Here is a 22,255-nt window from a genome sequence, read left to right as displayed (position 1 = left end):
AGAAATTTTACGTTCTCTCCATACCCTAACATGACTCAACCCTTTTCATAACCATGTAATAAGTGACTGAATGATGTTAAAGAAAACCATTGATGTTAATCATTTTAGATTTGTTGGTCCACTTACAGACTCCTAAGAAATGTTTAGAGTGGCTTCTACTATGCCACGCAAACATTTTGGATATAATGTATAGCATAATAATAAATAAAACTGTATCTCCAGAGGTTTGCACCTTTTACACACACCTTTTATCTGCTACTTCAAATAAAAGGTGAACCTGAGTGAGAAGAGCTCAGGACTATTTAAATGTCCCATTTCAAACAACAAAGGGGCGATGTTGATTCCAAATCTGGATCTGTAATCCCTGTGTTAACCAAAAGGCAAAAGCCTCAGCACCATGAAGGAATGTGTTGCAAGGAGTTAATGAGTTTGCCCGCAGCTGGGATCATACGCTGCACCTTACAACAGGATGCCATTATGTAGAGCTCCGACCGAAGTGGAACATCCATTAGAAATGGTCCATTCACACATCATTTCACGGCAGCTACCAGCATGAACGTCAGTGAGGGATCTGTGGTATCAAAGAGAGAGGTAAGATCCAAACGGACCCGCTGTTTTGCTTTATGTGCTAAATAAATATATAAATAAATGAAAAAGTTGATTTGAACGTGACAACATCTGTGCACGGTGTTTTTTTTTTTTTTTTTTTGTGGATCCAATGCGAGCAGCATGACCAGAGGTGGAAGTTACGCATTTTTGAACGTTAAATCACTGATTTGTGCCATTTTTACCGTTTCGATCTGCATTTGTCAGTGCGTCACCCTTAAATCCAACAATTCAGTTTTACAACTATAAACTATAAACTGTGGTTTTTCAAAACGAGGTTCGACTTATCACATCTTTCTTTTTTTTTTTTTTTTTTACAAAACCCTTTAACTCTTGAGACAGTCAGGATGGTGTGTCCAAGTGTTTGGACCTTTAGCCAGTTGAATATTTCTCTGTCTAAACTTTGTAACTCCATCATTTTAACCTGTGTGTGTGGCAGGTGACTGGCAAACACCTGGTCTGGAGCCATAACAGGTGTCACGGTTACATTTCTCAAAACGAATCTGTCCGCATAAAACTAAAAAGTGGTTCTAAAGAAAAGATGTTAAGAAACTAATAGTTGTCCAGATGTCACTTTGACCTCTCTTTGCAGCCCAAGGACTTTGAGGACTCTTCATGATGTAAAAGATTAACCAAGTGAAATAGATAAAACACCAACCAGACAGAGTTTTAACCTGTAAACCATTACTGACCTATGAATTATTAATTGATAAGAGATGACCCACTGAAACAAACATACATTAAAGCCTCCTTTTAATCTATTTTAACGCCTTTGCCCAAAACTCAACCCACCCTCACAGGCTGTAGCTACTGCGCATGTGCACATCACCTCGCTGCCTGACTGCTCCTCTCGGCTGTGAACACAGGGGGACTCATGACTGTCGGCTGCAGCATCAGCTCATCTTTAGTGTTTTCAACAGGCCTGTATTACTGTCACATTTAAAGATCGTGACTATGAAACTGCGATTTAAAATATTAACATATGCGCAAAGAGAAGTGACCAATTTTACAGCATCATCTGCTATATGTAAGGCACATGCCTGTTGAATGAATGGTCCTCTGTCTGAAGTATCATCAGCAGTTGGGTGGACTCTCCGCCTCCTTTACGGCTGTTTTGAAAGCTCTGATGTTGTTATCCACGCTGAATAAACCTACATTCAGTTTCTTATTTTTAAACTTGAACAAAGCGCCAGCGACAAAATGCCAAAAGAATATATGGATGAGTATCAACCTCTGCTTATTAAAGAAATCAAACCTAGACGGCCAAAGGTATGTATGTCCCGATGATTCACAAAAACCAGCTGTAGGCGCGGTGAGATGCAGTTTTCTGTCTTTGACTGTATGAAAATTTGTTTTGAACTATATGTGTTTTGTTTTTTTTGTTTTTTTTGTCTTTAATTTGCAGCTTCCTAACAAATCTCTTCTGCTGGCTGCCTGTGCTGCTTGCATAGGGGGAACCTTTCAGTATGGATATAATATATCTGTCATCAACGCGCCCACAATGGTAAGAACCGCACTGAACCTCCTGCTGCACAGTATTCACACTTCTCTGTCTTGACTGTTCACTTTGTGTTTTTTTTTTGTTCTCTTTTCTCCAGTATGTTCAAAATTTCATGAACCAAACCTGGAGGGAGCGTTACCAGATTGATGTGTCTCAAGAGTTTCTCACCCTTCTCTGGTCCACGATTGTGTCTATGTTCACCTTAGGAGGATTCATAGGAGTAACGATTGGTGGGACGTTGTCTGTGAAGTTGGGGAGGTATAAAAAAAATAAATATTACAAAATCATTGTTTTTCAATTAGTTTCCTGATTTAATTATGGACATCTGTGATGTGGTTGTTGCAGGAAAGGGACACTGTTGACCAATAATGTATTTGCATTAGTGGCTGCTCTGCTGATGGGTCTGAGTTACCCCACAGGATTATTTGAATTACTCATCATCGGCCGTCTTTTCACCGGAATAAATGCAGGTAAATAATTCAGGAACACACTCAAAGGCCTCAGTTCCTCGAACTTAGAGAAACACAGATCTTTGTATTTCATCATGATGAATATTTGGTTTGAACATCGCATGTTGAACGTCCGTACGTTGAATCGTGTTATGTGTTCACAGGCATTGCCATTTGTGTGCAGCCTCTGTATTTGGGGGAAATAGCTCCAACTGCATTTCGTGGAGCCATGGGAATGGGAACCTCAATTTTCATCACTGGTGGGATCCTGACTGGTCAAGTTGTTGGTCTCAAGTAAGTACTGAGCATATTTAAGCATTTTGACATCACACACAAGTTGGTATCATTCACAAAGGATGGTGATCAGACACGTTTGTGTGATTTCACAGAGAGATCCTGGGCAGAGAAGAGTACTGGCCCATCCTACTGGCTACCACATGCATCCCAGCATTTCTGCAGCTCCTGATCTTGCCGTGGTTCCCAGAGAGCCCACGTTACCTGCTCATCGACAAAGGAGACACTGAGGGATGTAAGAAAGGTGAGCTGACACTGCAACTGCTGCAACGCTATAAAAGTGGTGTGTTGGAGTTTTGTTTTGGGCCTTTGATCTGGCACCCATGACAGCGTAGATAAAAAGGCTGAGCTTTCTCTCTGGAATCACCAGAGGCAGAGACAATTATTTCCATGGCTGTGGTTAAAAGCATGTGATGACATTCTGGTAATGCCACAAAGATGTTAAAAGAAACCGGTTTGATGCAGGAAACATGACTCTCACCAGCAGACCCTGTAGCCTGATCAGATGAGAAAAAACAGCATGTGTCCAGCAGACTATAAACACCGTGTGTTTCCCTGTGCACAGCCCTGAAGCAACTGCATGGTATAGCCGACTGTGATGCCGAATGGGAGGACATAGAGAAGGAGAAGAATAATTTAAAAGGAGTCAAGGCCAAGAAACCCTGGGAGCTCTTGGCTGATCGCAGTGCGCGCTGGCAACTTCTCACCATCATACTCCTCAATGCTGCACAACAGCTGAACGGCATCAATGCTGTATGTGCATGCAGATATACCTGCTGTTTTCTAATAGTTTCTGGAAAAAGTTCTGTTTTTTGCAGTAATTCAGGTTTTCTGTCTATATTTCCTGCAGATTTACTTCTACGCGGATTACATTTTCAAACAAGCCGGTATTCCCAATGATAAAATATCGTATGTGACTGTTGGCACTGGTGCCTGTGAATGCATCACGGCTTTAACATGTGTAAGTACGGGTTAACTGAGTGGCAACCTTTCTATGTTATAATAATTCTATGTTTCTTAATGCTGGTTGATGAACAAAGACAGATACAAGAATAAAGTAGTCAAAATATTCTGACGAAATCTGTAAAGAGCACTCGTGACATAAAGTGAAATTAGGACAATATGTGAAGATAATGACATAAGAAATGAGAAGAAACACAAAGCACAGAGACATAGTTTAGTATAAACATGTTCTAAAGTGAAACAGGGCATGTGGTGGTAGAACATGAACTAAAACACTGCAGAAACAAAACTGGCAACATCCATTGAAAGGGTGGAGCAAAACAGAAAGAAAGTGTTTGTCTGTGGAGTCTTTTAGTCTTGTGACATGCTGTGTGTCTCACAGGGGATGCTCATTGAATGTCTGGGAAGGAAAGTACTCATCACAGGAGGATACACACTGATGAGTATCTGCTGCATTTTATTCACGCTCACACTCTCTTTTCAGGTATTTAACATAACAAACATGTATGTATGTATGTATGATGTATATATTAAAGCACATCATTTAATGCAGTCTTATTCATATTTCTTGTGCGATCTCCTTCTTCTCAGGATGCCAGCCCCGTTGTTCCATACTTGAGCATGGCGTGTGTTTTTGCTTTCATCCTGAGTTTTGGCTTAGGGCCAGGTAATTAACTAGTCAGGTCTTCTTCTTCTTTCTCCTCCCTGTTGCTGCTGTTGCACAAACTTGTAACTAACAGCGATTTGCTGTTTCTTCCTCTGTCAAGGTGGTGTGACTAACATCTTGACCACTGAACTGTTCACTCAAACAACACGTCCTGCAGCGTACATGATTGCTGGCTCAGTGAACTGGTTCAGTTTCTTCTTCATCGGCCTGGTCTTTCCTTTTATCGTGGTGGGTCTCCAAACTGATTCACATGATCTCCATCTGTCTTATACATTTAAATGAGCTGGACTCACTTGTATTTTGTTTTCACAGATCGGCTTACAGCAGTACTGTTTCCTGGTGTTCTTGGCCATCTGCTCCTTAGTGGTAATATACATTTTCCTTGTTGTTCCTGAAACAAAGAACAAAACCTTCCTCGAAATCCACAACGAGTTCCAGCCGTCCAGCAGCAGAAAGGCAAGCAGCGTCGATGGAGCAGGGACAACACTGTTATCAGGTCCCCTGTGAAATGTCACCCATGACTCAGAAGTCAAGTCAAGTCAAGCAATTAGAGCTTTTTCTTAGTGATACTCACAATATTTATATCACAACCTTTTGACACACGTACTTGTCCACACACACGTACACAACACAAACTAATATGTAGATCACTATATAGTATTATAATAAATGATACTGCTGTATTTGAAATTCAGAGGTGTACTATCTAGGTATATTAAACCTCTTTAATTAATACTTTTTAATGATCCCCTTGGGGAAATTGTGGTTGGACAGCTGCCAGGCGGTATGTCAGCGCTACAGTACAGGGTTTCAGTGTCTTGTCCAAGCACACCTCAGCAAGTAGCCGGGAGGAACCGGGAATCAAACCACTCACCCTGGGGCTCATAGGCGACTGCTTTACCACCTGAGCTACTGCCGCCTTAATCTTCACAAGATAAATCAGAATGATCCTAATGTGTAATATTTGGACTTGATAAATATTGGTTTGTTAAACTTTTATAAATGGTCTTCTACTGACATTTTTCAATAAAGGTCAATTTATTGAATTAAAAATATCACGTTTCTTGTCATCTGATGTCACCATTTAGGCCGCCTGATATTTCATTTTGTATTGGCAGCTGAACCTTTCAGTGTGGCATGTGACTCGGAGAACAAATGATCAGTGGAAACGCTGCACAGAGTGGGGTGCTGTTAGTATTAGAATATAGATATGTAATGGAGCCAATTGGCTATCCTGTTTTTAGAGGAAAGGTTTTCTTACAAGGTCAAATAGGATCAAAACCATTTTAGGCAAATATCTCCCTGATTGTAACACAACAGCATGACTACGGTCTGGACTGTAAATGTTTTCTGGTCCAAACGATTTAATCAAAAATCAGTTAGAGTCTAAATAACACATTTTGACTTGATACAAATAAGAAGAAGCAAATAAAGGAGGTAGTTTTTATACTGAAGGAAGTACTGGTCTTCAGTATTGGGCATAAATTCCCAAATGCTATAATAGGCTTAACTTCAAAAGTGAGCACAGTAGCCATGAGGGACGTGTAATCAGATTAGTTTTCGTATTTCTTTGGAATTTCTTTTCTCTCCAGCTGGTAAAAAAAATCTCTACTTTATTTCAAGGAAATATGTCGACTCTGATGAGCACAACTAACATGGACAAGAACGAGATAAATAAATCAAATAAAGTTTGTATGAGTAGCTCATCGTAGTCATAGTTATGTTCTTCACTGACCTTGTTCGCACATCAGTGATTTAAATTCTACACTTCACTAGAACGATGTAGACACTCATGGCTGCTAATCACTGCAGGTTGTTTTAGTTTGGAGCATGGACATAACACAACTTAACTATCATGATCCCTAATTACAAACCACAAACAACAAGGCCTATTATCCTCATCTTTTATCAGTTTAATTAAGTAATTCATTTCAAATATGTGGTCTAACTTTTTAGCACTTAATAAAAAAATTTGGGTGGCATCTCAAAGTGAAAAGAAGCATATTCCTTCAGTTTTAGGTAATATAATCCTCCTAATCATAAACAAGTCTCCTAATAAACACACGATGAACCTTTTCCTTCTCTGATTATAGGTAGGTTCAAAGGTTCATAGGTTTAAAGTTTGACTGACAACATTCATATTATCAGTGGTAATACCTAGATATGTGATTGTGTTTTTAACAGGGATACAATTCACCTCCGTTAGGACATTACTTATTAAGAGATTTTAGTACAGACGTTTTTAATCCTGAAACCACAGAAAAGTCCTACTTCTCTCATAATTAAAAAATAACCCATGGTTTTTATTTTGCATTTAGAAATTAAATGAAAGAGGAAAGTCAGAAAATAAACAGAAATATAGCTCACAGGTAGGCCTAAAACATGCAGCCCCAATGTTTGTTATCATAGATCCATCAGTCCTACTGCCATCTGACCGGAGGGGGGCGCTAATGTGACGAACCTTGATGCCAAGACCCGAAAGTTGTGAAGAAGAAGAGTCTCCTCACAGTCAACATGGCGACCTAGAGAGGAGTCCACGCTCGTCTGTTGACATTTATTTAAAAAACAAGCTTTTGTCACAACAGTCCATTTACAACATCTATAACTATGTCGAGACTCATCGTTAAAAATCTCCCTAACGGGGTAAGTAGCCCGCCGTGACGTCGGCAGAGATTAATGGTTAGTTGGAGTCTACCTGAAAGTGTTAACTGTGCGTATGTGTGTTCAGATGAAGGAGGAGAGGTTCAGGTCCATGTTTGCTGCCTTTGGCACCGTCACAGACTGCTCTCTGAAGTTCACCAAGGACGGCAAGTTCCGCAAATTTGGATTTGTGGGTTTCAAAGCCGAGGACGATGCAAACAGAGCTCTGAAACATTTCAACAGGAGCTTCGTGGACACATCAAGAGTCACGGTGTGGTTTTTAATTCTTCTCGGATATTGTTGGTATAATGATCATGATCATGATTATGATTGTTTTTGTGAACCCGCAAATGTGATTCACTGTAGGTGGAGATGTGTAAGGCCTTTGGAGACCCCACTAAAGCAAAAGCTTGGAGTAAACACAGTCAAAGCTCAGGTCAGGACAAAGACTCTGCTGCTCCTGACTCTGACAGCAAAAAGGTACCTGCATACAGTAAATAACTGGGAATGAATTGTCATGGAAGACCTAGCATTAGGAACAATAATAAAGCAAGTATGTCTTTTTGTTTGTCTTCAGAAAAAGAAACAGAAAAAGGAAACCAAAAGCACACTTGGAAATGTAAGTAAATGCATCACTCAGAAACATTATGTATATGTTCCAAAATATTAATGCTGTCAAAATAGATATGTTGGAAACAACCTATAACTGAGTGCAAACCTCCCATTATTAGGTAATAAGCATAATATTCTTATAACGCAGCATATAGTCAAATGCATTCATGAATATACATAAAAGTTAATCCATGAGATCATAAGTTTGTTTTATTCAACACCATCAGCTCTATGTAATTTATGGTACACAGCATTATGATGTTTTATGATCACATTCTCTTCTTGTCTCAGCTGGAAGAGGAGCAGGGATTCAAGGAGTTTCTGTCAGTACATCAGAATCGAAGCCAGGTACCGACCTGGGCGAATGACACTGTGGAGCAAACAGCTGACCCAGACAGTGGAAAAACAAAGGCTCAGAGCAAGAAGAAGCAGTCTGCTCCAGATGATTATCTTAACTTTGATTCAGATGAGTCAGAGGATGACAGTGCAGAAGAGGAAGGAGAAGAGGATGAAGATGAAGGTTGGTAATGGTAGCGCTTTCTTAATGTAGGTAGATGAAAGCTGATTGACTGGTCTAAATAAGAGTTGTGTGTTGTTGCTTTTAGGTGCCACTAAAGAGGCACTGAAGTCTGCCTTGTCAGATATGGAGTACCTGCGCTCTAAAGTGGCACAGACAGTGGACACCATGGGTGAAGAGAAGGATGACGATGAAGAGGGAGACGATGAAGATGAAGATAATGGTCCCATCCAGCACACAGACAGCGCCTATGAGAGTGGTGACAGAGAAAATGTCTCAAAGACCAAAACGTCAATTTCCTCTGAGGATAAAAACCAGAGCAAAGCAAAGAAAACTGGCCAACAAGAGGTGAGCATAACTCCAGTCAAATAATACTGTTCAGCACAGCAAATCATTTGCTTTCTGTTTGAATTTGTTAACACCCCCATCCATTTATTGCAGACAGAGTCGACGACAGAGTTCACAGTGAAGTTGAGAGGAGCCCCATTTAATGTTAAAGAGGTGAATGAACAAGACCTTAAAGACTTGAGATGTGTAGCTATTCCATTTAAAAACGTTCTGTATACTTTGTTTCACTGTCTATCATAGTAACAACATGGTATTTTATATTAATAGCAACAAATTCGAGAGTTCATGACCCCACTTAAGCCTGCAGCAATCAGGATTGGGAGGAACGAAAGTGGAAACAGAACAGGTATGTTAATAAAATTTTAATAAATATACAGATGGTGTTTCATACTGTAAACCAATAGTATGTTTTAAACTGTGTATGCTGTATTTGATGGTGTACATCAGATGATAGACCAGTGACTTATATTTACTGTATATTGATTTTATACCCATGTATATGCACAGGTGTCTTTTGTGTGTATTTCAGGTTACGTATATGTGGACTTGCGCTCTGAGGAAGAGGTGAATAAGGCTTTGAAGAAGAATAAAGACTACATAGGTGATAAATATTTTCTTATTTATATTTCTGTGTATATATTTTTCAGTGTATTAAGGGGTTGTAGTAGTAAGAAGATCTTGCATAGGACTCTGGAATTTTTTTCTTCAGCTTCCTCATCAGTGGATGTGAGAGTCATTTTATTTAATAAATGACTTTCTGCCTGTGTTTTCAGGAGGGCGTTACATTGAGGTCTTCCGTGTTGATGCTGGGGTGAAGGACAAGAGGCACAAAAAGGACAAAGAACTTGACAAAAACTTCACGAGGAAACTCAAAGAGGATGAGGAAATGGAAGATGTTGCAGAATCAGGTCGGCTCTTCGTCAGAAACCTTCCTTACACCTGCACTGAGGAAGATATTAAAGAGCTGTTTTCTAAACACGGTAAGTTTCAAAAACATATGCACCTTTTAATTACACAGGCTTTAAGAAGTATCTTTACTATTCTTACAATCTTTACAGGTCCTTTATCTGAGATACTCTTCCCCATCGACAATCTAACCAAGAAACCTAAAGGATTCGCGTTTGTCACCTACATGATACCAGAGAATGCTGTGACTGCTCTAGCTCAGCTGGACGGACATATATTTCAGGTATCTGATCCCCATCTGATGTTTGACATATCTCTGTGCTCTGTACACTATCAGATATGTCTGTACTATGCATAAGATTCATGATATTTTGTAGCACAACTTGATTTAAAAGTTAAATTGAGGCTTATCGGAAACCTATTCTCATTATTTTAGGGCAGGATGCTTCATCTGCTTCCCTCCACTGTAAAGAAGGAAAAGACAGAAACCTCAGATGCTGCTGGTCCGGGCTCTTCCTCTTACAAACGCCAAAAAGATGCAAAAAATAAAACTTCAAGTTCTAGGTATGCATTATCTATTCAACACTCCCCGCGCTTCTCCATTTGTGTGTGTGTTTTTTTTTTTTTTTTTTTTACACATTATTTTTCTCATTCTTTCCAGTTCACATAACTGGAACACACTGTTTCTTGGCACGAGTGCAGTGGCGGATGCTATCGCTGAAAAGTACAACACCACAAAAAGCCAAGTGCTAGACCACGTAAGTGATGCTACATCCTGTTCTTCTATATTAATACTCCATCATCATACTTCTCCACTACAGCAGTATGTGAATGCTGAGAAATGGCTAGCATTGAGCATACAGCTTCTATTGTCACTGCCCTCTCAAACAGGAGTCAAAGGGAAGTGTTGCAGTGCGGATGGCTCTGGGTGAGACGCAGATTGTCCAGGAGACTCGACAGTTCCTCTTAGACAACGGTGTCAGTTTGGATTCTTTTAGTCAGGTAGGTTTAACATAAATTTCTTGATAAACACGATAAATATCTTACAGTGTCTTTAATCCAGTTACATCTCAATCCAGGCAGCAGCAGAGAGGAGTACAACCTGCATCCTGGTGAAAAACCTTCCAGCTGGTGTGACTGTGTCAGAGCTTGAGGAGCTCTTCTCACCTCATGGCTCGTTGGGCCGATTGCTGCTGCCTCCTTCAGGACTCACCGCCATAGTTGAATTCCTGGAGCCAATCGAAGCAAAACGAGCCTTCACACGACTGGCCTACAGTAAGGTAGGTATTGCTTTTCATTTTCATAACCTGGTCATATATTATGTGCTGACTGGAGATTCTGAAGACTTGATTTATCTCTGAAAACTCTAGTTCCAACATGTCCCGCTGTATTTGGAGTGGGCACCTGTCGGGGTCTTTGTAGCAGCCAAACCAGAACCAGGTAAAAGTGCTCAAATGTTCATACACATGACAGTCTTTTCAAAGTTTGGTCTTTTAAGATGTGAAGGGGATAATATGAATAACCAGAATATATAATTGCTGGCTGGTGAAAGACTGGGGTTCGAATCATGGCTGTGGCCCACCTCCAATAGGGCCTTTGTACCTTGTTCCTCACTGTAAGTCGCTTTGGATAAAAGCATCTGCCAAATAACTAAATGTAATTATACTGTCTGTAACAGTATTAGACAAAGACGATACAGTAAAAGAGGAGAAGAAGGACGAAGAGGAGGAAGATGAAGAAGAAGAGGAGTCTGCTCCGGGCTCAACGCTTTTCATTAAGAATCTTAATTTCACCACGACAGAGGAAAAACTTCAAGAGGTCAGTCAATTGATCAATACCATCATCATTTGTATTTAGTTCCTATTAAAAGGTTCCATCACATATTTAATATTGTTTCCTTCATTTGTTGCAGACATTCTCCAAATGCGGTAAAGTTAAATCCTGCACCATCTCCAAGAAGAAAGACAAAACAGGTACTGAACATTATCTGAAAAGGTTCTTGAACCAGTTTTGACCAGTTCATTTGATTTTTTTTATCACCACTGAACTCATAATAAAAACCAAGTTGTTTGTAGGGTTAAACCACGATTTTTACTTTGGTTTAGAATAAAAGTGTTTGTGCAGATGTATGAATATATTAAACTGGACTTAACTAGTTGATGATAGGCAATGCCAGCCACCAGTGCTGTCAATTTTATCCATTTGCCAATTACATTGTCATGATGAGCTAGGATCATAGCAGAGTCAATAATCAAACTATATTGTTGCTTCCAGGCAAGGTGTTGTCCATGGGCTATGGTTTTGTCCAGTATCAGACAGCTGACGCAGCACAGAAGGCCCTGAGGCAGCTACAGGTACCAGATCTATTTCCTCACTGTAACTCTAACAGACTTTCTTCACTGGTTCTTAGCTAATATGTATTCTCTCTCTCAACCCTGCACCAGCACTGCACTGTAGATGATCACCAGTTGGAGCTAAAGATTTCTGAAAGAGCCACAAGGTAAGATGTGGATCAGAATGGTTGTGGTTAATGTGGTGAAGACCAAAAATGGTTTTAATTTTTTAAATGTACGAAGACGTCAAATGTCATGCATTTTAATTGTAAGTTAGTAAAACCAGCATAGGTGCTAATGAACTGTTTTTGGTGTCTGAATCAGCAGCAAGTATCACGGTCACAGTATAATCTGTAAAATCCACTGGAGGAAGCTAAATGCAGTTCATGCATTTGTTTTAATAAAAAAAGAAATTAGAAATGAATTAGGCCAAAATTGTCATTTTAATTTAATCATATAATAATGTCTATGAGTGGTGTAAGGTTAATGTTTCCAAGTGATATTGATTACAATTGTCAATACTGATTCAGTCTTTCTCCTGTTGGTACAGAACTACTGAGGTGTCACATAAGAAGAAGCAAGTGGATAAGAAGCAGACAGGATCCAAGATCCTTGTGCGCAACGTTCCCTTCCAAGCCACTGTCAGGGAAATACGAGAACTCTTCTGGTAATAGTCACATATAGATGCAACAGTTTTTACTGACAAAATGGAGAAAATCATGTCATAATTCAAAGAGATAAAGATTTTATCTCTTTGTCTCCACAGTACATTTGGAGAGTTGAAGACTGTTCGTCTTCCAAAGAAAGCAGCTGGTTCAGGAAATCATAGAGGCTTTGGCTTTGTGGATTTCCTCACCAAACAGGATGCTAAGGTTTGTGGTATTTTACGTAATGACAGTAGTGACAATATCAATGGATCTGATGCATGTTTAAGGAATGCAGAGTCCTCTAGTACTACAGGATAGTTTACTGTAAAATGCACAGTACTATGCTATGATCATAAATACTGTGCACTGTTTTTTCCTATAGAAAGCATTTGCTGCACTGTGCCACAGCACCCATCTGTATGGGAGACGTCTCGTGCTGGAGTGGGCTGATGCTGAGGATACAGTGGAGACGCTGAGACGGAAAACAGCCGAACATTTCCACGGTAAAACTACCACATTTTGAACCTACAGCATTTGATCCATAGCACAATATGAGATTTTCTTATTTATCATATCATTTCTTATATCTCCTTAATTTCCAATGTCAGTGGCTGCCAAAAAGCAGAGAAAGGCAGAGGTTCTGGAGGGAATCCTGGAAACGATGGAAACTGACGCGGGTGTGGAAGACTGAGCTATCAAGCCATTACTGTGTCAGCTGGACCTGTTTCCTGTGTTTTTGTGCGTGCATATGACTGGTAGAAATGTGGACCTGAAGCCATTTGCAGGCTGAACAACATACCAGCTGAATGAAGTTTATGAAAAAAGAACTGCATTGCTTTATATTTCTTGTATAAAACGATTCATCTGACTGACATGTGATGGGAATAATGTCCGTTTATACATAAAATTTTTATTTCTTCATTTAAAACTGTATTACATTGTCATGCTTTGTTAGTGCGAATGATTTTTGTGACGACTGACGAACAATACAGAAAGAGGATTCGGTCTTTTATTTTGTAAGTTGAGCACATGGTCAGGTGACTCACTCGCGTCATCACGTGACTGGTTCAGGCTAACATGGCGTCCAGGAGAAACGAGTCGTCTGTTGTTGGAAATTTAACAACAGTTTTAAAGGTTTTTGTTGTTTTGTCCGGTTTGGGCTTCTTGTGTGTGCGAACTGAGATACGAACGGCTGTTATTGACAAACACACCGGACAGTTGTCCGTGCTCGAAGGTTTTCAAGAAGATTTTGTGGCTTGGGCGAATTTCACCGATGACATCCACACATCAGGGTGAGTTGAGACAAATATTTTCAGTAACTTGAGCAAAACTTTTGCTGCTAACTTGTTATTGGTGTAAATTAAAAAACTATAACTGGAAACTGTTCGAAAAGGATAATGTAAAAGTTGAAGGAAATGTTTCTAACTTATCCGAATTAGGTAAGGTCTAAATATTATTTCTTTGCCAATCTAATACTTTCTTTCCCGTGATTTAGTTTGTTGTTAGCGTTAATAACTTTTAATTGCATAAATAAATATTTCCCAGAGCCCACAGTGGCAAAGGCCCCGGATTATATTGAATTTAAAATGATATAACTAAAGATAAAAGCAAACAATCAGCACTTTTGAAAAGCTGGAACCAAAAAATGTTAGAAATAACATAGTTGTTAATAAAAGTATTAGTAATAAGTCATTTTATTATTAAATTACATTTCTGTTGGTTGATGAATTAAACAATCATTTTAGCTTTAATTTATGCTGCGTTTTACACAGCAGAAAAGAAGAAGAAGCAGAAGTGAAACTCGTGACAAGCCACTGTTATAAAATCTTATAGCAGGCCTCTATGCAAATTAATAGCAGCAGTAAAAGTAAAACAATTAATGTATATTCTGGTTAAAACATGTAAATGCAGTAAAAATGAGACAAAAGCGGAAAAGAAAGCAACACATACACAACACTCGAGTATTGACTTTTTTTTTGCAAGACAATGGAAATGATTAACATACAGAAGCAATTCCTGTGGGATGAAATCAAACGCCTACAATAGTGTTTTCTGAATAACTGTTGAAACAGTCTTTACTCTCTGTTATCCCCTTACTTGCAGATAATCAGTAATTGTACATAAAGAGTGCTACAGATTGGAAAAAAATAAAGCACCCAAACCTGCATTCCTTTGAGCTTGTGCAGAGATTGTATATCGGAAAGTTGAGTCTAAGGTCACTTCATTCACACATGCTCTCTTTTCAGCTGGTCTTTCTTGGAGATCACTACCGGTAGTAAGTACAATGACAGTATCCAGGCTTATGCTGCTGGTGCAGTGGAGGCTGCTGTCACTTCCCAGGTCAGTTACAGCTTTTATTGTGCTTCATTTACCAAAAAGTCTAAATGTTTTGTTTTCTTGCTTTATATTGCAATAAATCTGAAATGTAGGAATATATGTGTTTTAGCTCATCTATAAACACTGGATGAACACACTGGTGAATTACTGTGGGCCCTTCTCAAGTCAGAGTGGTTACTGCGACCGTCTTAAGGATTTCATTACAACCAATCTGCAGTACGTTCAGGAACAAATAGAGAAGCAGCCAAGTTCACCTTACTGGTACCAGGCACGTGAGCATTTGTAGAATTAATAAATGGCCTTTCAGTGAAACAAAATTTTATTCCCAGAGAAAAAATGTTTCACTATATGTTTTTTTTTTGTCAGGTGCACCTGGCACTGCTGCAGCTGAAAGGACTAGAGGACAGCTACAATGATGAGCTATCATTTCCTACAGGACCATTCTCCCTCAACCCATTTGGCTTCCTGTAAGTGATTATCTCCTTTTTTTTAAAGGCATTTTTATTTCATAGACTTTAGTGAAGATGCAGATAGGAAACATGAGAGAGGGGTATGACATACAGCAGAGGCCCCCCAGCTGTACTTGAACCTGTGACGCTGTGGTTATGTGGTATGTGCTGTAACCAGGGCGCTCGTATTATCTCCATTTTGTATTACTAACATGTTTCTTCATCCTGCCTCTGAGATCATAAACGTTATTTGTTACTGTTGTTTCATATTCTCAACTGCTACTTTGTTCGATCAGACTTTTCCAACTTGGGGGCGATCTGGAGGATTTGGAATCATATCTCAACAAATCTAGCATAAACCGACCTCTTGGATCTGGTTCCTGCTCTGCTCTCATTAAGCTGCTGCCAAACAATAAGGAACTGCTGGTGTCACATGACACCTGGAACACCTACCAGTCCATGCTGCGCATCATGAAGAAATACATTTTTGCCTATAAAGTTTCTCCTGCAGGTAGCTCACTTATCCTTTTCTTGATGAGATTCGATTTTATGACCAACACCACTCGTGTGTCTTTATGGTAAATATGAAGCTACAGCAAGCAGCGAGTTAGCTTAGCTCAGCATAAGGAAGAAACAGTAAGGTAGCTCCCTTGTTGTTGTCTGTCACATGACAATACTGGTTAATCTAATTTTATTGCATGTTCTGATATTTTTTCAGACAATGATCCTCTTCCTGGAGGAACTCAGGCCTTCTCATCCTACCCAGGAACTATCTTCTCTGGAGATGACTTTTATATCCTAAGTAGTGGCCTGGTGAGAACTCTTTGCTTGGAATGAGAAAATTGAGTATTTGAAAGAATAAAAGTCAATATTTAAACAGGTTATTGGTCCATTGATGTTTTCTGTTCATAATCTGCCTTGTGTCTGCAGGTGACGTTGGAAACCACCATTGGCAACAATAACCCTGCTCTCTGGAGATTTGTTCAGCCCAAAGAAACCGTCATGGAGTGGCTGAGGAACATTGTGGCTAATCGACTCGCTGCTACTGGCATCAAGTGGGCAGAGATATTCAGCAAGTACAACAGCGGAACGTGAGTTTACGCATCACTTTAGAGGAGAGTTGGTAGTAAAATGCTGAATTGGTTTCTTGAATGTCAAATACTTATTTGGAATACAATAAAAAAATGAAATGGATAAAATCTGTAAAGTCACTAGGTTATAGGTTGTATGCGCACTTCTGAATGTATGTGTGTGTGTGTGTGTGTGTGTGTGTGTGTGTGTGTGTGTGTGTGTGTGTGTGCTTTGTAGATACAACAACCAGTGGATGATTGTAGACTATAAACATTTCACTCCAGGAAAAACTGACACTAAAGAAGGGCTCTTTGTTGTGTTGGAGCAGATTCCGTAAGTGTTTAATCAAAATGGATGATAAATTCACTATTTCCGCAGAGGACTTGTAACCCATTCACACAAAATAAGCTCTTCTTATCCTGCATTCCTGCAGTGGACTCATTAAGTACACTGATAAAACTCAGGAGCTGCTGGAAAAAGGATACTGGGCAAGTTACAACATTCCGTAAGTGTCCATTTTGGAAACACTATATTTAGACACTAGAAAAGTTTGGATGTTTTTTCATTTTATTTCAAATCTTTTTTTTGTTAATTCATGCTCCTATGTAGGTACTATGTGGACATATTCAATGCCAGTGGCTGCAATGAGCTCGTTAAGAAGTTCGGGCCGTGGTTTTCTCTGGACCAGAATCCTCGAGCTCAGATATTTAGGAGAAACCAGACAGATGTCACAGACGTGGACTCGATGGTCCGCCTAATGAGGTACGCTCTCTGTGTTGGATAGATTTGGAGGTGGACGTATCTGTTATTGTTGTGTATTGATTAGCAGATTTCAAACAAACTTACACTGGATATGAAAATGAGAGGACAATTGAACACCTGATTTTTTCATAAATAATCTCATCTTCATTGCTCAACATTTGAAAGAATTCTTTTTTTGGCTATAGCATGCTACTACAACAGTGTTTTACAAAATAAACTTTCCAGTTTTTAATGAAGATGGTAAGTCGTTCTAAAGTGACTAAAACCCTAAGACCAACCCCTTTGTCCTTCATCTGGACAAAGGGGTGATATCAAGAGAAATTGTCGTTCCAAATCTGTGATTTCCAGAACATTGCATCTTAACAATGTCACAAACTAATATAAGTCCCCCAAGAATGCTGGTTGTCCACGAAAGACAAACGCAATAGAGGACAGGATGAGATACTGAGAATGTCAATGAGCAATTGACACTGCACCTGGAATTGGACAAAGAAGAACTGGTCCAAAGTTCATTTCACTTTAGAATGACTCACCAAATTGCAAAGTCAGTGAAAACCAGAAAGATTGGCTCCCAGTTTAATAGGGTTTGTCAGATAATTAGGGAACTTAGCCCCAGGTGCCAAATTAACACCAATAACTAGGACGTATCTGAAAGTGTTCTCTAATTTTTATCTCATTTTTTTATTTTTAATATTTAATTTGTTTTTTTAAACTGTGCTACAGAAATATGCTTACAATACTGCTCCTACAAATAGGACTAAGCAGTGGCCTTAAATATTTAGAAAATTGTAGGTTGTTCTGTAATTCTGACTTTTAAAACCTTATATTTAATGTTTTTTTAGGTGATGACATGATTTTAATAATGAGACTAAGTCTCTCTGTAGGTATAACAACTTCATGGAAGACCCATTGTCAAAGTGTGAAGGCTGTAATCCACCTGCTAATGGGGAGAATGCAATCTCGGCCCGTTCAGACCTGAACCCAGCTAATGGAACATATCCCTTTGGTGCCTTAGAGCAGAGATCTCATGGAGGAACAGACATGAAGGTTTTTTTCATTTACCTTGAATACCTTGATGCACATCTGGCATGTATGTTTGCCTGCAGTGTAACTGAGGGTGATATGTTAATGAACTGTTTGTATTCATGTGTAGATGACCTCTTACGAGATGTACCGAGCGTATGGCATGGTGGCAGTGAGTGGGCCAACCTGGGACCAGGTGCCAGTTTTCCAGTGGAGCACTTCCCCTTACAAAGACTTGATTCACATGGGTCACCCTGATATTTGGGCATTTAAGCCTATAAAGGTCACCTGGAATTCTTAGTTGTTAAATACTCTATGCTGTATATATAAGTGCTGAAAAAATGGATGTGCTGCCAGCTGTGCTGTTGGACATTTTGACAAAGGGAAATTACTTTAATAATAGTTAAATGCAGTGCAACATGATTTTGATTAATACAGCAGTGTGTTATTGATTCTCATGAGAGTATTGACATTTCTTGGAGTGTGTATGACACTATTTTCATAATTAAGCTACATAAAATTAATCAGAGCTTTCAATGTGAAGCAAAATGACAAACAACTTCACTGAAGTTGTGAAATAGAAGTTTCTACATTGTATAATACTGTATCTGATTCAAATTTTTCAGTTCTATGATTGATTCTGTGAAATTTAAGTAAAAAACAAGTTTCAATTCTGATGGAGTTATTAGAGTTTGAAAATGTTTCCACAGGATCACAACTTTCTTTGGAGAAATCACCAAGTATCAAGTTTAATGTAAATCCAACATTTAAGTCACAGTGAAATTAAAATGTCAAGATCATGAGTTAAATAACTTTTGAGGACTGTGTTATGTGTTGTATGTTTTTTTTTTTAAATCATTTCCAATTAAACAATACTCAAATCACTTCCTTTTAAGAAATGTTATTTTGATTCACCACACAGATTTAATATTTGGTTAATGTCAAGTAATACAATAATTTAAAAGCACTAATTTTTAATAACTGTGACTCATTAAATCTCTGCTGAGTTTGAAATCGAGATAAATGACTATAATAATTATCAGGTCACTATAAACAAGAATAATAGACTAGAGACAGGTAAGTCAAGGAAGGCTGCAGCACACTACTAAAATAAGTTTACTTTAAATAACTTAATAACTTAGACTGGGTCTAAATTTACTTATAGTAAAGTTCAGGCTGGATGATCACATGATCTACGTCACTGGTCGTCGTCATAACATCGCACCGTCGTAAACCGAAAAGACTGTCGTGATGTTATCACTCATGGTTACTTGTCTGTTGCTTTAAGCTAACTGAACTTTAAACTTCTTAAATGTCGTCCTTCGCTTTACTTTTCATCAAGAACCTCCGCGTTTCACCAAAACGACGCCACCAGAGAAGACCTCTTAAATTCAAGGTATGAAGTGATCGTTTAGCTAGTTAGTTAGTTAGCTAGTTAGTTAGCATCATTAACTACTGAGCGTCAGGTAAGTTCACTGTTGATGAGCTGTAGTGCTGACGTATTGAATGTTGTTATCGTCGTACTGTGCATATGTTCAAAGTTACAGAACATAGACTGTATGTACCATTACGTGTGATTATGTCTCCGTTTGAACACCAGTTTGTTGAAAAAGAGCACCATACTGAAACGTTACAGCCTCATAAAGAACATTTAGGCTTATTTAGCAGTTATTAATCACAAATGCGCACACGGTTTAATAGCAGACCTACTAGCAAAAGGTGCTGTAGTGGAAAAAAAATAATAAGTGTGACTCTCTGTGATTTACAGCTTCCCTCATTCCTGTTGTGTGATGATGGGTATCTGGCAGCCAGCAGCTAACTTTAGAGACTATGTATCCCAGAATCCTCCGACTGTGACATTTTTCCTATGTCTGTTGACTCTCGCCATCTCCTTCATCTACCTCAGCTCTTACAGCTACACTCACACTCTGCCTAACCCTGACATAGCAAAGGTAACTTCTCATTTTATCTAAATTCATTTTGCAAAATGTCTTGGATACACTAGTAAGTTATGAACTATGGGCTTCAGGTGTTCTGCCATGCCATCACACCTTATTGTACTGGTGTGCAAATGAAACATGATGCTGTGCATACTATTATTGTGTAAACTTGGCTATGTACAAGCTTAAATCAATATTTTGCTCATCTCTTAGGACTGGAACCATGTACTGTCCTCCTTATCAAAGTTGCAGTTGTGTGTGAAAGTCAGCGACATTTCATCTGAGCATGTCTCACCAGTTCCGTCTCATCTGATGGAGCAAGAAAAGGATCGAGAAACCTCTGGTGATGTTACAGAGAGTTCTGTCAACTATTTGCATCTCAAGGTTCCTCTGGTTGTCACTAGCAGCCCAGATGGTGTCTCTCTGAATGAACTTAGTCTACACACCACCTTGAAGGCAAAACAGCTAAATATTGGAGGTTGGTTTTGTAGTAGTAGTAGTTGGTTTATTGTGAAATACACTTGTGTGTAAAAGTACATTCTGACCTATTTGATTGCTTCTAATTTCTCCACAGGCAATGAGATTGTTAATGTGACTCTAGAGTTTCCGACTGGAGAGAGTGCCGAGACCTGCCTCACCTTGAGTGCCCCTGCACACGTCCTGCCCATGACCCTGTAAGTTCATTCATGCTTTACAGTGTTTGTTTCATATCACTACCAAGGTATGTCCCTGTACATAATAGTGAACTATTTGCATCTGTCTTTATAAACTAATTGTATACTATCATCAAGACTTCCTCCAGAGTGTCCTGCATATGAAAAAAATGTTTCATTGGTCTATGTGGAAGCAAGCAACCAGTTGCCTGTAGCAGCACAAACCTGCTACAGTCTGCAGTCCAAGAATGACCCTACACTCACAGTTATGCTAACAAAGGTACAGCACACATGAACAACATAACCTGCTCAACCACAACTCAGATAACCTTTTTTCACCCTGCCAATATTTCCTACTTGTACTCTTTAGGAGGAGCAACGCGTGGCAGTGCAGCATCTGTTAGAAGTCAGCGTGTGTCTGCTTGGAGTTTGTTTTATATTCTGTCTAGCTGCTAGTCAGACACATTCATTCATACGACGTAACCACTGGAATGAACTGGATGTACAAAATGTAAGTCAATTGTTAGATTACCATACCACTAATAATTATGACCACTTAGTTTGTTTGTTTTTTGTTTAGTTTTTTTTAGTTGTGTTTTCTTTAATCAGTATTGTGCACACCATATGTACAATATATTTTAGCAAGCTGGCAAATCTACAGACGTGTAACCTAACTTTACCTCTTTACTTTATTTGCAGAAGCCATTGATTGAAAACTGAATATTTTTCATCATGAAGAAATCCGGTGGTGGCTGGTTGAGAGAAGAGCAATGTATATTGCTACTTTTGAATTGGCATACCACCATGATCCAACAATTTTCAGTGTTGACCTATACAAGTGGACAAAGAGAACATTTTCAGCTTCTGTTGCAATTCACTGCCTTTGATTGCTGGTGATTTTTATGGCTCAATTCTCAGCAGTACTTAATTCTACAATAATTTGTAGATATTAACTGGGGAAGCTTGAGAGCTCAATATATTAAAAATATATCAAGCAGTAGAAGCTTTTTTGGAAAAAGTCTCTTTCTGTTTGCATAATTTCAGTTTCAGTTTTAAAGGTAACCATCTCCAGTTTCAGTTGTGGTTCTGCTAACTAAATGAAAGCAATTATTGTTTTTAGTTTTGACTTTAAAGCAAGTACCAAACAACACTGGTAATTATAACAAATACAAACAGAAATATCTTGCATTACTTACATTTCCAGATAATGATTACTTAAACCTTTAAGTATGTGTTCCTACAGCACTTTCCCAGAAGGCAATGGTTTACATATTTTACAGTGCACTATCGACATGCAGAGGAACACTTACACTTACAGTGAACACTTCAGTACTATAGCACAGAGTGTAGAAATAAACTGAAAGGAGTACCTAATGCCAAGGTTTTAGACAACAAATGAACACAAGACTTTGTTGCTGTTGACTAATATTTTTGACATTAAAAATAGTGAAATGGTCACATGGCTAACACAATAAACACATTTTTTCTGTAAGGTCATTGTTGCAGTTCCATTCATTTTATGCCCACAAAGTGCTGG

General features: G+C 38.9%; 4 protein-coding genes across 4 annotated transcripts; all 4 read left to right on the top strand.

The window, feature by feature from the left end:
• Positions 1 to 425: 425 nt before the first annotated feature.
• slc2a11b (solute carrier family 2 member 11b) lies at positions 426 to 5,488 on the top strand. Its single transcript, XM_026342522.1, has 12 exons — positions 426 to 591; positions 2,012 to 2,110; positions 2,205 to 2,365; positions 2,453 to 2,577; positions 2,721 to 2,850; positions 2,946 to 3,094; positions 3,416 to 3,603; positions 3,701 to 3,811; positions 4,196 to 4,297; positions 4,405 to 4,480; positions 4,581 to 4,708; positions 4,793 to 5,488. The coding sequence occupies exons 1-12, from the start codon at positions 553 to 555 to the stop codon at positions 4,985 to 4,987; spliced, it is 1,503 nt and encodes a 500-aa protein (XP_026198307.1). The 5' UTR covers positions 426 to 552; the 3' UTR covers positions 4,988 to 5,488.
• A 1,494-nt stretch (positions 5,489 to 6,982) lies between these two features.
• Positions 6,983 to 13,398, top strand: rbm19 (RNA binding motif protein 19). Its single transcript, XM_026344301.1, has 24 exons — positions 6,983 to 7,123; positions 7,209 to 7,391; positions 7,487 to 7,600; positions 7,698 to 7,739; positions 8,024 to 8,252; positions 8,338 to 8,597; positions 8,691 to 8,750; positions 8,865 to 8,943; positions 9,127 to 9,198; positions 9,371 to 9,577; positions 9,656 to 9,786; positions 9,940 to 10,067; positions 10,165 to 10,261; positions 10,395 to 10,505; positions 10,583 to 10,783; positions 10,874 to 10,943; positions 11,182 to 11,321; positions 11,416 to 11,476; positions 11,778 to 11,857; positions 11,948 to 12,003; positions 12,387 to 12,503; positions 12,603 to 12,708; positions 12,866 to 12,986; positions 13,092 to 13,398. The coding sequence occupies exons 1-24, from the start codon at positions 7,088 to 7,090 to the stop codon at positions 13,172 to 13,174; spliced, it is 2,784 nt and encodes a 927-aa protein (XP_026200086.1). The 5' UTR covers positions 6,983 to 7,087; the 3' UTR covers positions 13,175 to 13,398.
• Positions 13,399 to 13,526: 128 nt separating this feature from the next.
• On the top strand, positions 13,527 to 19,010 carry plbd2 (phospholipase B domain containing 2). Its single transcript, XM_026344182.1, has 12 exons — positions 13,527 to 13,775; positions 14,730 to 14,823; positions 14,930 to 15,088; positions 15,187 to 15,287; positions 15,566 to 15,780; positions 15,988 to 16,082; positions 16,200 to 16,360; positions 16,578 to 16,673; positions 16,774 to 16,845; positions 16,950 to 17,102; positions 17,987 to 18,149; positions 18,256 to 19,010. The coding sequence occupies exons 1-12, from the start codon at positions 13,561 to 13,563 to the stop codon at positions 18,424 to 18,426; spliced, it is 1,695 nt and encodes a 564-aa protein (XP_026199967.1). The 5' UTR covers positions 13,527 to 13,560; the 3' UTR covers positions 18,427 to 19,010.
• A 347-nt stretch (positions 19,011 to 19,357) lies between these two features.
• On the top strand, positions 19,358 to 22,185 carry zgc:158398 (TMEM219 domain-containing protein). The gene is made up of 7 exons (XM_026343304.1): positions 19,358 to 19,521; positions 19,894 to 20,077; positions 20,279 to 20,543; positions 20,640 to 20,739; positions 20,857 to 20,998; positions 21,089 to 21,229; positions 21,418 to 22,185. Exons 2-7 carry the CDS (start codon positions 19,916 to 19,918, stop codon positions 21,436 to 21,438), a joined length of 831 nt encoding a protein of 276 aa, XP_026199089.1. The 5' UTR covers positions 19,358 to 19,521; positions 19,894 to 19,915; the 3' UTR covers positions 21,439 to 22,185.
• Positions 22,186 to 22,255: the final 70 nt, after the last annotated feature.

This window comes from Anabas testudineus, chromosome 9 (genome assembly GCF_900324465.2).
Source record: "Anabas testudineus chromosome 9, fAnaTes1.2, whole genome shotgun sequence".
NCBI lineage: Eukaryota > Metazoa > Chordata > Actinopteri > Anabantiformes > Anabantidae > Anabas > Anabas testudineus.
The sequence above is the reverse complement of the archived record's forward strand: the minus strand, read 5'-3'. Positions and strand labels throughout refer to the sequence as shown.